The 17,055-nt window shown below is 39.2% G+C and overlaps 1 protein-coding gene and 1 long non-coding RNA gene across 4 annotated transcripts in view; one reads left to right on the forward strand and one right to left on the reverse strand.

Annotated features, from left to right (window-relative positions):
• Positions 1–1,577, forward strand: part of LOC142073393 (uncharacterized) — a 142,492-nt gene extending 140,915 nt beyond the window's left edge. The window contains exon 3 of the long non-coding RNA XR_012670243.1: positions 767–1,577. This is a non-coding gene — a long non-coding RNA (uncharacterized LOC142073393). The remainder of the gene's footprint in view (positions 1–766) is intronic.
• Positions 1,578–1,676: 99 nt separating this feature from the next.
• CYP19A1 (cytochrome P450 family 19 subfamily A member 1) overlaps positions 1,677–17,055 on the reverse strand; it is a 38,133-nt gene continuing 22,754 nt past the window's right edge. For 2 of the 3 annotated variants that reach the window (XM_048867587.2, XM_075133092.1), the window contains exons 4-10: positions 16,490–16,644; positions 12,283–12,555; positions 11,288–11,402; positions 9,406–9,520; positions 8,523–8,685; positions 4,554–4,795; positions 1,677–2,459 (exon numbers count right to left, since the gene is read on the reverse strand). In XM_048867587.2, coding sequence (XP_048723544.1) covers positions 2,208–2,459; positions 4,554–4,795; positions 8,523–8,685; positions 9,406–9,520; positions 11,288–11,402; positions 12,283–12,555; positions 16,490–16,644 — 1,315 coding nt within the window. In that variant the 3' untranslated portion in view covers positions 1,677–2,207. The remainder of the gene's footprint in view (positions 2,460–4,553; positions 4,796–8,522; positions 8,686–9,405; positions 9,521–11,287; positions 11,403–12,282; positions 12,556–16,489; positions 16,645–17,055) is intronic. The other variant, XM_048867588.2, reaches the window with a different exon arrangement.

A 17,055-nucleotide genomic window follows, 5' to 3' on the forward strand; every position in this document is an offset into this window, starting at 1 on the left:
GATTCTGTGAGTCCCCAAAATATGCAGCTTCTTGTCCTGATCATTATTTACAACTGAAGCTGTTTCATTACACATGGCTGAAAACTCTTATTTGTTTCAGTGATTGTCATATTCTTATTTTAATATTCAGTACTGTATAAATCTTGCTCTTGACAGAGTTATATGAGAGCAGTGAGCTGCAAAAGGACACCAGTCAGAGAGAGATATTGCGGACCTCACTTTGCTATTCTCCTAAGTGGCATAAAACAGGATTTAGATATTTATTTGTTCTAGGCATAGAAGGATGTACTTTGTTTGACCATTTGTGTACAGATTAACTAACCTGTCAGGACAGGGCTAAATAAGAAGGCTTCTGACTGATTGTTTGGCCTTTATCAAGTATTAATTTTGAGGACTCCCTTTCATATGCATAAAACCTGGAATTTCCTTGTCTAACCAATGTCTTTCATTAAACCACAAATTATATTTTTATGACAGTTGCTACTGACCCATGTAACTGGTAACAGACACATTTTGATACACAGGACCTTGGGGTGCTATTCTGTAGGAATGTGCAATGAAAGATGTTTCTGCACCTAGCCACATTTTCAGCGGGAAATGTTGTTCTGCATGTAGAACTCCTGTTAGCTGACTTTCACATATGTGATTTCTGGAAGGTCAAAAACTGGTTTCAGACCTGTTCTTAAAGCTAATCCTGATAAAAGGTGTACCTAGTTGTAAAAAATACCCTTCACAATGCTCTATACATGTCTGTTTACTGTTTCAGGATGTTTCCTGATTGATGTAGCAAACTTCTGATCAGTCAACCCCTGAACCCCACACCTGCCCTGGAGTGGATGAATGAAGTCCATTCGTCATTGTCAAGAGTGACCAGCATCCACATCTGGAGTCAGCTGCTGTTCTCGTTTACACCAGTGTAGTCCTATTGAAGTCAATGGGAGAGCACCCGTGTACTTGAGAGCAGCATTTGGCCATTGCCTTGAAAAAGGAGCGATGAGGGTTGTGTGGGATTTGGAAGGGATTCTCCCTCCTGCTGGGGTCTCTTTAGGAGGAACAACCCAAAATCTTACCCTTTAAGACAGAAGTCCCTGGCACGTGTCAGCTGTGGTTTAAGTAGAAGGGGTACTCATCCATGATGATGGTTCCTAGGGGCCATGGTAATGTATGTAATAAATAATAATCATTGAAATAGGAGGATATGTTTTCATTGCAACAACTGAGGAGGAAGAAGAACTACTCCCGCCAAGCTGGGAGAGGTGAGAAAGCTCTCCCTCAGGGTTGGGGAATGCTGTGTTCCACCTGTTTCCTCTTCCCTTATCTCCTGGGTGTCGGGCTCCATACTTTTCAGTCATGATTGGGCATTAATGGTGTGAGGTGAAGACACTTACGGAGCTGCTGTGGCTATGACTTTGGGAATAGAGACCTTGGAAGCCTACTGCAGTTGTCTCAAATGCTATCTATTTCTTGATACCTTTAGAATTTAATATAATCAACAAAATGTATCTAACCTAATCATTCTTTGATCTTATCTGTTTAATATACCAGAAGGAAAAACATTGCAGAGGGAAAAATTGTTTCAAACTTCTCATTCTATAGACAGTATATTGGTAAACTGGCTATATCCTCATTACCCTTAGAGGAATTTAGTAATTGCTATAGATAAATACAGTTATACATTTCCCAGTGTTTCTCATACTTTATACTTTATTTCTCATACATTAGTAGTGTTCACTAAAATGTTTTTGATGACAGATAATTAGACCTGTTATAACAACAGCTGATGATGCTTCTTGCGGGGGCTCACCTCTGCCAAAACAAAACAAAAACCCTTCACAGCGAATCCCAACCATATCACGCAAGCCTGCAGGCATGGAACACTCAGGACTTGCAGTGTCAGAAGCAGAACAGAATTCTGTTTGAATTGGATGTTTTTTAAAAAGTAATGACAGTTTCTGCATGCAACATCTCATCAACTGAAGACAGCACTTGTCTATATACTTGGAACTTATTTATCAGTTTTGAATAGTGACCAGAACCTGGTTCTGCTGTGCAGCAGAACATGTGATCACCTAGAGCAGCAATGCATTAAGAACAACAAAATGTTTAGTTCAGAGCATGCGTGACTGCACCTAGGAGGGTGGACATTTCTCAGAATTTGACTACAACCTCAGAAACCTTACACCTCTGAGACCACTAGTGATGTGTTGTTAGTCATCCTGACACTTGTCTATGTTTCTTCTTGGCATGAGAAACATCTCCAAAAAGGGCTGTCGTTCATTTGGGTGCATGGATAAGTCATTGCTTTTCTGGATGTTGTTAAGGCCTCTTCCTTTCGGGGTCTGTACTCTGTACCGTCTCAGAAGAGTCACCAGGATCGCCTTCATCATTACCATGGCAATAAACTTTCCTACACAGCCACGAGGGCCAAATCCAAATGGCTGAAAGTAGCGAGAAGGAACCTGTGTGAAACAATCAGAAAGGTGCATTGAAAGCACATAGAACAATTTCCAGAACTGAATTATTAAGAATATCATTGAAATCTCTAAGCATTTTATGGGGAAATCTTTAGACAGATTCTTTTTGGTTTAAGTATTTTTTTACATGTAGACTTCCTGGCCTTAATATCATTTTGTTTGTTTTTATCCTTTTTTTTTTTTTTTTAAAAAGATCAAATAAAAAAACTTGTGGAAATAACATTTAAAATTGCAATCTCATTCTATGACCTCAAGAACTGCAAAAGTGAGGCAGCCAAATTCTGCCCATAAATGATGGCCAGTAGATCCCACTGACTACAGTGGTCTTGCACAGGGTGTGAATGAGGGCAGGAACTGGTCTCGGAAGCTGGAAATATGTGTCTGGATTCCAATGATATCATAATCTCATCAGTTAACTTATTGATTGGTGTGGGTTGCTGTTCATTTAGAATAATGTGTGTTATGTGGCAAACAGAATGAACCAAGTCAGATTGTATTGCTCACATTACATTAGTTATGAATCCCAAGAAAATGTCTGCTTTAAATACTTGCTCAAAGGGGAATATTTTTAGCAGCAAAATGAGTTTAGAAAGCAATCAAGAAATCCACTGAGAGAAATGGTTAGAATGGAAATAATGGATAAGATTGATGAAATAATCTAGAGTGAATAATTAACTTGATAAATTTAGCCACTTTTTCTCTTTGTGAATTTTCCACAATGATGAATTCTTGGGCTGAAGATTGTGTGCAAAGTTCATTGTTGGTAGTTAACTATCAGCATGAAAATATTCGCCTTGTTGGTTAGTTTTGATTGGTTGGACAGAGTACATGATACTGTTTATTCTCTGACTGGATGAATGTAAATCCTAGGATCTCATTTCTAGTTTGAATCTTCACATTCGAGAGTTCAACTTTAATTTATGGTAAATATCCCCTCATATTTTCTTAATTGTTTCTGCAAAGATCCCCACCAGTAAACATGTTTCCTAAAACATTCACTAAAAATTAGCACAAAATGGGTGTCAAAATGGATTCTTCTATTCACTTTTTTATTTGAATATTATGTGTGGATGTTTTTGGAGGTATTTTCCAAGAGCTAATAAAAGGTTTGAATAGGTAACAAAACAGTACCCACACACTGAGTATACAACAGGTGCTACTAAACCTCTGGGAAACATTAATACTAATGTTACCCTCAAACCCTTAGGATTTGGCAGGTTACTAGAGCATGGGGGAGGGAGTTTGCATAGTGGGAAAACCCACAAAACCAGCATAAGGAGGTTTGCCTTATACAATCAAGATGGGGATGTACCTGTTCTAGGAGAAGATCGTGTCAAGCCCTTCAAGTTTGCATGGCTTTTTGGCCTGCTACCTCTTGAAGTTAAGGAACTCAATACTTGCTTCAAACCATTAAAGCCTGATAATCCTAAGTGCCTCTTGAGAAGTGCTAAATTGATCTTAAAATTTCATAATCCATGTCCTTTACCACTGAATGCATTGTAGTATCTTCCGCTTACTTCCAGTTAATTTGATCAAAAGCCGAGGAACCAAATAATTTGTGTTATAAGTAATACACCCCCCGACCTCTATTTTGATACATTTTTACCACTTGAAACAGCTCTTAGTGGATAATCTAATTTCTAGCTATGGAAAGCAGCCATTTAATTAATGACAAGCCAAAATTCTGAATAGGAGAAGAAGAAAAGCCCAAGGAAGACCCCTTAATAGTAAAAGGTGATTGCAAATAAGTTTTGCTGTTCATACATTGCTGTTGACATTGGGCCCAATCCTACAAGGTGCTGAGGAGGCTATCCCCGATGGTACTACTTGTGTGCTTACACTTAAACCTTTCCTGAGGCGCTTGCTGGAGTGGTGCCATTTTGCTCAGCATCATGCATGATTGAGCCCACCATAATCATTATAATGTGCTATGAAAACTGATGTGCATCCAGGTGCTTACATGGATAACGAGAAACTGACTTGTGGAAAGGACTTAATCCAATTAAAAGGAAGACCCATTTTGCATTTTAATTAGAAATAATACTCTATCCCCTAGCAGAAAGAAGACAGGAAACTTACGTTCTTCTCAAAATTTTTGAGAGAAAACTCATTAGGCTTTGGGAAGAATTCAAGCTTATGCATACGTCCAATGTTCAGAATGATGTTTGTCCCCCTTTTCACAGGATAGCCATCAATTACATCATCTTGTAAAGCCTTGCGCATGACCAAATCCACAACTGGCTGGTATCTCATACTCTCATTAATAAAATTCTCCACAACCTTTAAGTTTGACATGTCATTGCTCTGTACGTCTCTGTCACCTTGAGGAATAAAGCAGACAAAAGAAGTTGATTTTGCTATTCTCATTTTACCTGATTGATGTTTGAAATGTTGCAGTTGATGCCAGAATGGTTTTGGAAATCTCTCCATTCAGTAAAAATGCTGTCTCCTTTCATGATACATGGTGACAAGGAGCCTATGGGTTCTTGTGGCTTTGTGTTGCCTCACATACTACAGAAGCCAGCCATACTGTTTACCAACATGGACACTATGTGACTAATAAAATGATCTGCCCCAAAGCCAAATCTCCTCTCTCCCACACAGTCTGGCTCTAATCCTGCTGCCATTGAAGACCATGGAAAAACTGCTTCAGTTCAGTGGAGCAGGAGCAGGGCCTTGTATGAAACTGATTTAACATGCTATAGATTCTTAAGCTGAAGGGCCAGATTCACTGACATGTGGCACAGGCTGTGCGTGTAAATTACACCTCCAGTGCACCAGTAAGGCCCTGTGCTGAAAGATGGGGATACATACAGAAGGAAGGCAATTAGCATTTCCACTGCGTTTCTCTCTTAGGGGTCGCACTAGTGGGGGAAGGCAGGAAAACAGGGCTGAGACCTGAAGGTTTCTCTACACAATATGACAATGAGCACTACGGAGGTGTGATTTTGAAAGCATACTAACATGTTGAGCATTAATTGGTCCGTGTAGACCCTGCTAGGTCATTCTAGAAGTTTCCTAGTGGATTTTAATGGAGTACTATTTCAGAGTTTTCAAATTATGAAACGTTGCTGCATCATGTAGATGAGCTCTGGTTCAACTCCTGTTGGAGTCAATGGAAAGACATTCATTCATTTAAATAGAAATTGGATCAGGACTTTAATTCCTGCCAGGAACCAGGAGTGATATAGGAGATACAATACCCACTTCTCGGCCATCCACTCTTAGATTGGTCTACTGATCTCTCTATCTACCTTACAATGATGAGGACCATGTAAGTGTAGTGTATGAGATCTTTTCAGACATCTGCAGGAGCCCTACTATGGCTGGTCAGAATAAAATTCCCCAAACATTCATGAATTGGCAAACTGTGATTAAAACAAAATTGAAACCTTTCATGGTGATGGGTGGATTAAAATAAAACTCCACTGAAAACCAGGCAGGATTCTGATGGAAGCCTACATGCCAGGGGTTTCAAAACATGCCTGCCAGGCAGGTTTCCATCTGAAACCTTCCTGGTTTTCTGACAGCTCACCTGTCTGGCTTCTTGGGAATCTGGGCTTATAGGCTTCCAGCTCCTTGATGGGGAGCTGAGAGCCCAGAATCCTTGGTTCCCAGTATTTCAACTCCTTAACAGCCCAAATTCCCAGGGTGCTCTGCACCGGAGCAGGCCACCTGGAAGGCTGTTTCAGAGTGGGAGCTCCCTGTACAGATGAGGAGAAAATGTTTAATAGAAATTTTTGAAATGTTTGGGTTTCATTCTGAACTGTAATAAAACCAGACTTGGAAATCTCTCAACCTCCACAAAATGGAAGTACCCTTCTCTGCCCAGCTCTACTTGTACTCCCTCAGGGCAGGGGACAGTGAATCTCACCCAAATTTTACAACTATCCTATACTAAAATATTTATTTTTTAAAAAGTTAGCTAACTGTTGAACCTATTTGCTGTCTTCGCGCTGTTCCAGTACAGTTCTGTATCCTCTTCAGTGAACTTTAATGGAATGGTGCAGGGGACAGTCATGGAATTTTTTGAAATCCTGGCAATTACTGGAACTGTTTGAAAGCTAAACATTGGGAGAAGTAAACTTTCGGTCAGTTGTTCAAAGGAAACAAATATTTCTGAAAGCTTCCCTGCTGTATTAACTCTATTTTCTGCTCTCCCAAATGAGTCTGCCTTCAAAATTACAGGTCTTTCTGAAAAACTGGAGCCTAAGGCAGCAGGGGTTAGATCTTAATATGGGCGGAAAACTCTGTATTAGTAAAAGAAGAATAATTAATTAAACTTACTATCTCGCCAAGGTACACAACACTGACTGGGGAAATCACTGATGTGTACGAGATTATAGGAGACAATTTACTTTAGAAAACTCAGCAGTCTGATACATTGTGGCACATGTAGGTTTTGCTGAGGCATTTTGTAGTTGATAGATATGAGGCTGCCTTTTGGCATTAAATTATAGCTGACTGCTTCTAGGAAGCCAAGTATAGTTGTGAAAGAGGCCTTTCAGCTACATATTAATGAGAACTGTTGTTACTCGTGTATGGCCCATGGGACTCAACACTTAGATATCAATGTGCTGACTTAACATACAAGTCCAGAGTTTGCTGGATTCACTTGGGTTACAAGGCTCCTGGCCAGCTAGAAAGACAGACACATCCACATGAAAGAAAGATAGAAAGAGAAGAGAGATGCAGCTTGCTAGCTGGAGGGAAGAAAGGTGACAGGTGCCGTTTAGCTAAAGCTCTGGGACAACATTGAAAATATTCTCAAAATAGTTTTGCACAAATGTTACTTATTTCAGATATGCAACTTGGTTTATAAGCAACATAATGAACCAAAATAAAGGAGCAGAGTGCCTGGAGATAATGGTGGATGAGAGTGAATGCAGTGAATATTTACATTGTTTTTTAGGCTGGGAAGAGAAATTAAAGAAAGGGAAGACTAAAAGTTTAAGATAATTTGTGGGTCTGCTGTTCATTAGCATCCCTCAGAGAAGACCAGAAAATGGACCAGAGTTTTAAAAATCCTCAAGTCATTCTCTTCAGCCATTTAACCATTTTTGTTGCTTTTGTTTCAACTTACTCCAGTTGATCTACAACTTTCTACTAATGAGGTGCTCAAATTCAGGGAAGCAATTAAGCACATGTTTAAATCCATACGTATTCAGGAAGTATTTAGGGACATGCCTAAATCCTATTAACTTCTTTGGGATTTAAGTATAGGCCTGAAGCTAAGCACTTGCTAAAGTGGACTCTGAAGAGGGATGCTTCCCAGAACGGGGGCCTCATTTCAGTATTAGAAATGTGGCTTCACCAGTATCTTAGCGAGGGACTTTCACGATGCAGGTGATTCATCCTTTGGTGTGTCCATATAATATATCTTAATGAGATTGCATATTCAAAATAAAATAAAAGATTAAGTTTATCGCTAATAGATCAACTTGCAAATTCTGACTTTCTCTTTTTTCCATATGCTTTTTTGATTGCTTGAATGGTTTGACTATTATGCAGAAAATATTCACATGATAGATTTCTTAATTTAAAATTTTCCAGAGAGAATGTAGTATTTTTAAACAGCTTTTTACCTGTGCATACTATGTTTATAGGGATAATATGATGTGAATAGTTGTTAGCTCAGCTAAGCTGGAGAGATCATACCTAATTTCACAGTTCAATACCAGTGGTTAAAAAGCACCATGAATCAGTTTCTGCTCTCAGTTACACCAGTGTAAATCCAGAATAATTCCACTGAGGTTGGTGAAGTGACTACAGGTTTATACTGGTGTAACTGAGGGCTGAATTTGGTCCCATCATTCTAGCCGATTGCCTCTGATCCTAATTTATTATTTCCTTACTAGTTGTTTATCTTTTATCATTTTTTTCCACTCAGTTTTGAAAGATCTTTCTTTTTACAATATTATGCAGCAAGATAATTATTGCACCTACTTCACAATAAATAAACTTTAGATTTTTCTTCCTGAAAATGATTAGATCACTGCTCAAGCATAATTATTTTCCAACATCATTGTCTTTATAGACAGCCTTTACCTATAATAGCTTGGATTTCCTTCATCATATCCTCTTCCACTTTAGGGTGCTCTGCAATCAGTACTAGCATGAAGAAGAGAGTCACAGACAGTGTGTCAGGTGCAGCTATCATCATCTCCAGCACACACTGGTTCACATTCTCACCAGTCAGATCTCCACGACTCTACAAAATTCAAGGGGGCAAATGTTGAATGCTGGACTTGAGCTCCAGCAAAGGTTCTTAGGTCAACAGGAAAGGGAGAATGTAGAATATGTAGACTCACTTGAAACAACTGGTTCAAGCCCTATCAGACTTTACTCAGTCCTTTATACTACTGGGAGAGAGAAGTAATAACCACTTCATGTGTCTCTCAGATGAAGCACTGAAAACCAATGTCTTGCCTGGCATATATGATCCTATAACTCTTTTAAGAAAAGTAAGGGTTTGTGCTTAACCCAAATTCCTCCTCCACTCACTGTGCTGCAGCATACTGTGCACCATTCACTTGCTATACTCCATCACAGAGTGTACTTGATTGCCAGACATTCTGCATGGTTATGATTTCTGAAGCACTTGGGGATCCTTTGGAGTAAAAGGTGTTTATATAAATGGAAAATATATGGGCCAAGGAGAGGGTGGAGGGGATATGGGCATGAGCTTGAGCGCCTTGGGCACATGGATATAACCTGAAAAGGTTCAGACAAGCAACCAAACATTTGGATGCAATTATTCAAAGCCTGGAACTTTGTTGCAATGCTCCAAACACTAATTAATTTGTATTAGTTTTAAATGACATTACTTTCTGCTATATAGGTTAAGTCAAACTCTGTTTACAAATCCCATTTTGTTCTCGGTGACAGGAGCATTTTGGACAAATTCATATTTTGTTCATATTCTCAGTACCTGTGCAAAAATCAGTTGTGATGCAAAGTCCATGTGGTCTTCCAGTTTTTCAACAGTGGAAAGTCTCTGTCGTTTCTGTTCTATTAAGATTTCAATTGCTTCTTTCAAATCCTTGCTGAAAACAGATAGAACCCAGTATATCTATAAACATCTGTGATATTTTAGTGCTTAGTAATGCAGGATGGGAAATGTAACAATAAAACAAACAAAAACATTCTTTGGATAATTCTGTAGTGAAGCAGTAAAATAAGGCAGATTGCCTCTAGAGAAGTGAAAAGTGACGCTGTTCTTATAGTGAACCTATAAGAGCATAGATTTGCCCTGCCAGACCAGATTGGTCCATCAACTAAGGTAATATGTCTCTAGCAGTGTCCAATACAGGTGGATCCAGAGGAAGGTGGGCAAACCCACAGAAAACAGGTAGCCTACTGTAAAATGCTGTACATGAGAGAGGAAAAAATTCATGACCATTATTAGACTTGATGAAAATGTGGCAAGGAATTTCACAACTTGACTGTATACTGAATGAAGTCCTTTTTTGCACAAAACCATGGGAGCGTCTACACTTGCCAATGACATTTTGCAGTGAAACTCAGATATGCCCAGTAAAAATAATGTGTGTTTTACTGGCACTATATTTGATGTTTTCCAGTGAGAGATTTGACTGCCCTCTTCGTGACCAGGGGAATCCCCAAAAAGGCACACTTATTTTATGTATAGTGATAGAGCCATTTTAATAACAACTGTAGAGGGATTAAAATGTCTGTAGTTGATACAATTTGTGTGGAAATACTGAATGCAGGAAGTCCTGATTAATGCATGGTCCTCCCTTCCAGTTGAATCAGAAACCTATGGGAAACCCTGGTATGCTACAGTTCTCTAATTCAGTTCACTTTAGGTTCAGGAGTCTGTCACATTCACAGTAAGAAGTAGTAGCCACTAAAAATTCAACATTTGCCTGTAGTTGTCATCTAGCAGTAACTGAGCACCACGGTTATCTCCTTAAGACATACTGAGTAAAGCTCTAGTATCATACATACCATTGTGTAGTGACTAATGTTGGCATTTTAGAGATTGACTGGAGGCAGGATTTCACCTTCTATGTGAATTTTGCCATTGACTTCCCTGGGGACAGGATTTCCACCATGGTAGATAGCCTTCCTTCCTTAAAATCCCATGAGTTCTTGTGACACAATAGTATGAAAAGTACTTAATACACACACTTTTATAGTGAATATTTTATCAGACTAGTCAAGGACATCTGTCCAAGTAAGGACAAAGTGACTGCCCGTTTGTTTTATAACCAGTCATTTTTTGGTAGAGGAAAACAAAGGAGACCCTGAAAACTCAGTAGAAAAGGTTTTGGTTGTTTTTTGTGCTTGTCGTCTTTAAACAGAAAGACGGCAAAACTAATGTGTTCCTATTTGGGGGAAAAGAGATGACAACCAGCATGATAAATGCTAAGTTTAAATCTGAAATGAAGAATTTTGGCAAAGATATAAGCACCAACAAGCAGGATTATACTGATTGCCTGATTTAACATTCACTATATTGCCCTGACTATAAAAAGGACTTGCTGTCTCAAGGAATTGCCAGCCTTCTAGGTTACTACTGGAGCCCTGGTTGGTTAGGTAGTAAGTGAAAGTGGATACCATAAGATGGCATTTCACTGCCTGTGTGAAGTGAACTGGTGATTTTCAGTTTTATACCTGAATTAGCACTAATGTGTGTCTCGGCAGAGAAACCAAGACTAAATTGAATTAAACTGAATGGTCCCTCTCATTCACTTTTAAAACAGAGAGAGAAAACTGACAAGCAAGAGTGACTCTAGGAAGGAGGGATTTATGTTACTCAGGTGATCTGTAAATCCGTTGATACTTACGCTGACTTTTCATATTTCTTGTACAGCCAAGAAATCTTAAAGAAGATGTCAGGTTTCAGCAAAAGTGTTTGCCAAGCATCGAAGTAGTTCTGAATTTTAAGCACAATGGCATTTTCTGAAAATTAAAAATAAACAAACAGCAATGTAAAATGTAAACTTCAATAGCTAGTTCACACAAATGTCACCCTAAACTGCACAATAAAGGCCTGCTCCTGCTGAAGTCAATGGGAGCCTGATCAGGCCTTAAAAGTAGGGTTTCAATATTATCATATTTCTCTTTTACTGCCATGGCATTGCCATTACTGACATTCAAATATTTTGTTTTAATGTGATAAATAGCAGCGTGAAATATTTTTAGACTCCTGTGCAGATTGTGCAGTTTGTAAAAACCAAGGCACTTCAGCTGAAAGGAGGCTGCAATGTGATAACCAATGCCAAGCCACCTCCCACACAAGTGGAGTGATGGTGGGTGGGGGATTACAAATGAGTGGAAAACTTTAAAAGCACATAATCGTGGGATAGGTGCCTGCAGGTACGTGGAAATCTTGTTTTGCAGATTTCACAAACTTTTGTCTGCCAACAAACATTCTGCAGCTGGCAATTTGGTACTTTATGTTTGCAGCATGCCCACAATGGAGGAAGTGTGGATTACTTTGTGAGCTGTAGCTCACGAAAGCTCATGCTCAAATAAATTGGTTAGTCTCTAAGGTGCCGTAAGTACTCCTTTTCTTTTTGCGAATACAGACGAACACGGCTGTTACTCTGAAACCTGCCATTTGTTGACTATATCGTGATTGTTAGGAATATTGGAAAACTAGCCTAACTGTCAAGATGCAGATGCTACTTCTCGATACTTGGGTCTTGTCAGGCTTAAAAACTGAATACAGGTTTTTAAAGACCTTTTTAAGCTCTTGCTCATGATTAGAATTAATTGCAATCAAATCTGACAGTGTTATTAAAAACTGAGCATTAGAGCCAGACCATGATGTACTTACTCAGGCAAAACTCCCCATTCATGGCAATGGGAAATTTTGTGTGAATATGCACCTTAAAAGTGGATCCATTATGAGATATAAGAATGTTATCTGTACCATCCAAAGGGATCCCTAGAAAGAGTGTGTTAGAAGCGTCCAGTGTGATCTGTCTCATAAAATTCAGCACATTGATGTTTCCCGGTCCAGCAGTCACATCCTCCAATCTGTCCAGATGGTCTTTCGTTGATTCAACACAAATTGCTATCATGCGCACGAGACCTGGACCAGACAAAGCTGAAATGTACATATAAAATAGTCAGATTGTTCAACTTTCATGTTATCTGTATTATCCACCCAGTGGCAATAAAGTTGTAACAGATGATGATGTAACCAACGTAATTGGAATACAATATTTTTACAGTTTTTAGCTTTTTAACCTATCCTCTGATTTAAACAAAAAGCCCTCTTTGGACATATTGATTAAAATAGCAAAATGTTAAATCAAAGCAAATATACGCTCCCATTCCCCAGCCATTACTATTATAATACTTAACACAGTGTGAGGCTTAATTAATCTGGAATTTTCAATTCTCGGTGCCTTTGTTAGGTACCTGGATCCATATTTATGCACCTAAGTAAATGGCCAGATTTAGAAAGGAGCTGGGCAACAACTTACATTGACTTCAGTAGCTGTGGTGGTCAGCACCTGTCATGATTTAGTAAAACAACTTGAAATATCCTGAGCATGAAAGATGCTACATAAACCAAATTCTATTTAATTCTTCTCCATTTTCTAATTTTAACAAAGCTCTAGTAATAACATATACCTCATCATCTGCCCAATTTCTATAAAATTCCAGTAGACTCCAGTAGACTTTCCGTCTAGTCTATATTGGTTTCTAATGGTATCTTCTGATTTTTGCCAGGGTGGTTGTTCTCACATGGACTATAGGTTGTCTACAGAGCACTTGCTGGTGGTCTGTAGAGAACTAGCCAGCCACATGGTGGCTTGTCTATCTTACTACCAGATTGCATTAAAAGAATATAAGAATGGCCATTCTGGCTCACACCAATGGTCCATCTAGCCCAGTACCCTGTCTTCTGACAGTGGCAAGTACCAGATGCTTCAGAGGGAATGAACAGAACATGGCAATTATTGAGTGATCCATCTAGTTGCAGTTTCTGGCAGCCAGAGGTTAGGGACACCCAGAGTGTGGGGTTGCATCCCTGACCTATCCTCCATGAACTTAGCTAATTCTCCTTTGACCTCAGTTATACTTTTGGCCTTCACAACATCCACTGCCAGTGAGTTCCACAGGTTGACTCTGTTATGTGAAGTACTTTCTTATGATTGTTTTAAACCTGCTGCCTATTAATTTCATTGGGTGACCCCTGGCTCCTGTGTTGTGTGAAGCGGTAGATAACACTCTTTCTCCACACCATTCATGATTTTATAGACCTCTATCATATCCCCCCTTAGTTGTCTCTTTTTTTTCTAAGCTGAACAGACTGTCTTTTCAATCTCTCCTCATCTGGAAGTTGTTCCATTCCCCTAATAATTTTTGTTGCAATCCTCTGTGCTTTTTCCAGTTCTAATATATCTTTGATTCAGGGTGACCAGAACTGCATTCAGTATTCTAGGTATGAGTGTACCATGGATTTATATAGTAGCATTCTGATATTTTCTGTCTTATCTATCCTTTTCCTAATGGTTCCTAACATTTTGACTGCCACTGCCTCTTGAGCAAATGTTTTCAGAGAACTATCTATACTAGCTCCAAGATCTTTTTATTGAGTGGTAACAGCTAATTTAGACCCCATCACTTTGTATGTTTAGTTGGAATTATGTTTTCCAATATGCATTACTTTACACTTATCAACATTGAATTTCATGTGCCATTTTGTTGCCCAGTCACCAGATTTTGTGAGATCCCTTTGTAACTCCTCACTGCCAGCTTTAGTCTTGACTATCTTGAGTAATTTTGTATCGGCTGCAAACTTTGCCACCTCACTTTTTACTTCCTTTTCTAGATCATTAATAGGGCCCTACCAAATTCACGGCCACGAAAAACGTGGCACGGACCATGAAATCTGGTCTTCTGCTGTGAAATCTGGTCTTTTGTGCTTTTACCCTATACTATACAGATTTCATGGGGGAGACCAGTTTTATCAAATTAGGGGTCTTGACCCAAAAAGGGAATTGTAGGGAGGTTATTTTAGGGGGGTCACGGTATTGCCACCCTTACTTCTGCGTTGCTGCCTTCAGACCTGGGTGGCCGGAGAGTGGTGGCTGCAGACTGAGGGCCCAGCTCTGCAGGCAGCAGCGCAGAAGTAAGGGTGGCAATACCATACCAAGGCATCCTTACTTCTGCGCTGCTGCTGGCAGGGGCTCTGCCTTCAGAGCTGGGCGCCTGGCTAGCCGCCACCGCTCTCCAGCTGCTCAGCTCTGAAGGCAGCACTCCAGCCAGCAGCAGCGCAGAAGCATTGGGCAGCAGGACCACAACCCTCCCTACACTAACTTACGGAACCCCCCCCCCACCCCAACTCCTTTGTGGATCAGGACCTCTACGGTTACAACACTGTGAAATTTCAGATTTAAATAGCTGAAATCATGACATTTACGATTTTTAAAATCCTGTGACCATGAAATTGACCAAACTGGATTGTGAATTTGGCAGGGCCCTAATTATTAATGAATATGTTGAAAAGCAGTGGTCCCAGTACAGATCCTTGGGGGAACCCCGCTATTTATCTCTCTCCATTGTGAAAAATGACCATTTATTCCAACCTAAAAATGTTATGGGAGGGATTTTTAAAAGCATTAGTCAACTCTGCTCCCAAGAAGTCAATGAGAATTTTAAAGTTCATTTAATGGGAGTAGACTTAGGCCAATTTTGAGTGTGTTTGAAAATCATGCACTCAATGCTTACTCTACTCTTCAATGTAAGAAATTTCTGTAGTTGCCTCAAGGATGTTAAGCTATCATATATGGGGACAGGTGATCGAAACAGTGGTGAGTGGGAGGGGAGGAGGTCAACACTGTAACTGAGTTGGTGAACATTTGTGTAATTAGAAGTATACCTCCCCAGGACTGAGTAGACCAATCGAACCAAAATCTAGATGCCAATTGGAACCAGCTGATATTTTTCAGCAACAATGTCCGGTAGGGTGAAGATGTGGGACAAAACCCCAAAATAGGGGGTGGCAGAAGAATAATAGCATAGAAAACTTAGAATGATGGCAAATTAATACTTTTCTAATATTTCATGTCTTTTCAGCTTCTTAATTCAGGCCCCAAAATCACCACAGGGAGCTGTTGCAGTGAGCCCACAGCCTTTCTTGAATTATGGGGGGTTGCAGAAGGACAAAGTAATAAGGGAACTATTGAAACTCCGTGGGTTTGTTAAGAAACCTGCAAGTTTTGTTGGAATCATTAAAGTTGTTAGGTTCAAATGATCCCCAAATGTTATAAAAAGTCTACAATTGAAATTTGACAGTTTAGGTTTGTTGACACCATATGAGCCCAAAATTACAAACGTTGTGCAGCCTTAAAATAAAGTTTCAGGCTCAGATTCTCAAAGGAATTTAGGCACTTAACTCCCATTAAAAGTAATGGATGTTAATGGATCTAAATACTGCTGCAGATCTGGGACCCATTGTTTAGTATTGTCATAACACCTCACATTTCCTTTTTGAGTCTGGGCCTTGTTACATAGCAGCTAAGTTGATATTCTCAGCTGACCCTGTTACTTCCCTGATTTTCAATGTTCTAAAACAATTAATGATTCCTGCTGCACAGAGCTCTTAAGTTCATTCTGAAATGATAAACACATTTTAAATTAGGGTAGGAGTGAAGTTTCTTTGAAATCAGTTGAAGTTGGGATACAGAACCTTCTAGTTAAATAAATATTCTTACAAAATTGCCATTGAATTAAAATGAACACTGGGCCACAAATGTAAAAATATTCAAATCTGTGGCTTGTGGGACATAATTAGGATTTGCTTAGAGGAAATTAGGAATTTGCAAAGTTATTGAAAGTCCTTCTCTAGTGTCATGAGAATCAGGATGAGTGAGGAAAGAAGACTGAAATATTTTGAGGGGCTGGTCAGAGAAGGAAAAATGGCTCCTTATAGTTACTTACACAAAATGCCAATCCCAGCATTTCAGAAGCACAAAATATATGGTACAGTAGATATGTGGTAAATATAGAAATACATAATAATTTACCTTTGGTGAAAAAAGGTCGAATTTCTTTCCAGAGTGCTGGGTTATTATTAAATATAATACCATTTTCATGCATGCCAATGCACTGTAACCCAAGCTTGCTTCCAAATCTAGAGATATATTGGCCATGTTTCATTACATGGAAGATACTGGAGGATCTGGGAAAGGAAAAAAAGATCCTTTTGTAAATATATACCTTTAATTTGACTCATTCTACTTCAGGCCCAATTGTCTGAGGTGTTGATCACTTGTGAGACACAAAGCACTTTCAACTCAAACATACTATGCATGCAACATTGAGAATGCATCTGATGAAGTGAGCTGTAGCTCATGAAAGCTTATGCTCAGATTAATTTGTTAGTCTCTAAGGTGCCACAATTCCTCCTTTTCTTTTTGCGAATACAGACTAACACGGCTGCTACTCTGAAACATTTCTTATACATACGATTCTTTAAAAGCCATGAATTGATTGACAGTATGATGCATGGCATTATTTTTATAAGTACAGTTTTTTTATACTTGGGCCTAGGCATGCACTGTTTTCTCAGTAAAATGGCAATTGACTGCTA

The sequence above is a fragment of the Caretta caretta genome, chromosome 10 (genome assembly GCF_965140235.1).
Source record: "Caretta caretta isolate rCarCar2 chromosome 10, rCarCar1.hap1, whole genome shotgun sequence".
In the NCBI taxonomy this organism is placed as follows: domain Eukaryota; kingdom Metazoa; phylum Chordata; order Testudines; family Cheloniidae; genus Caretta; species Caretta caretta.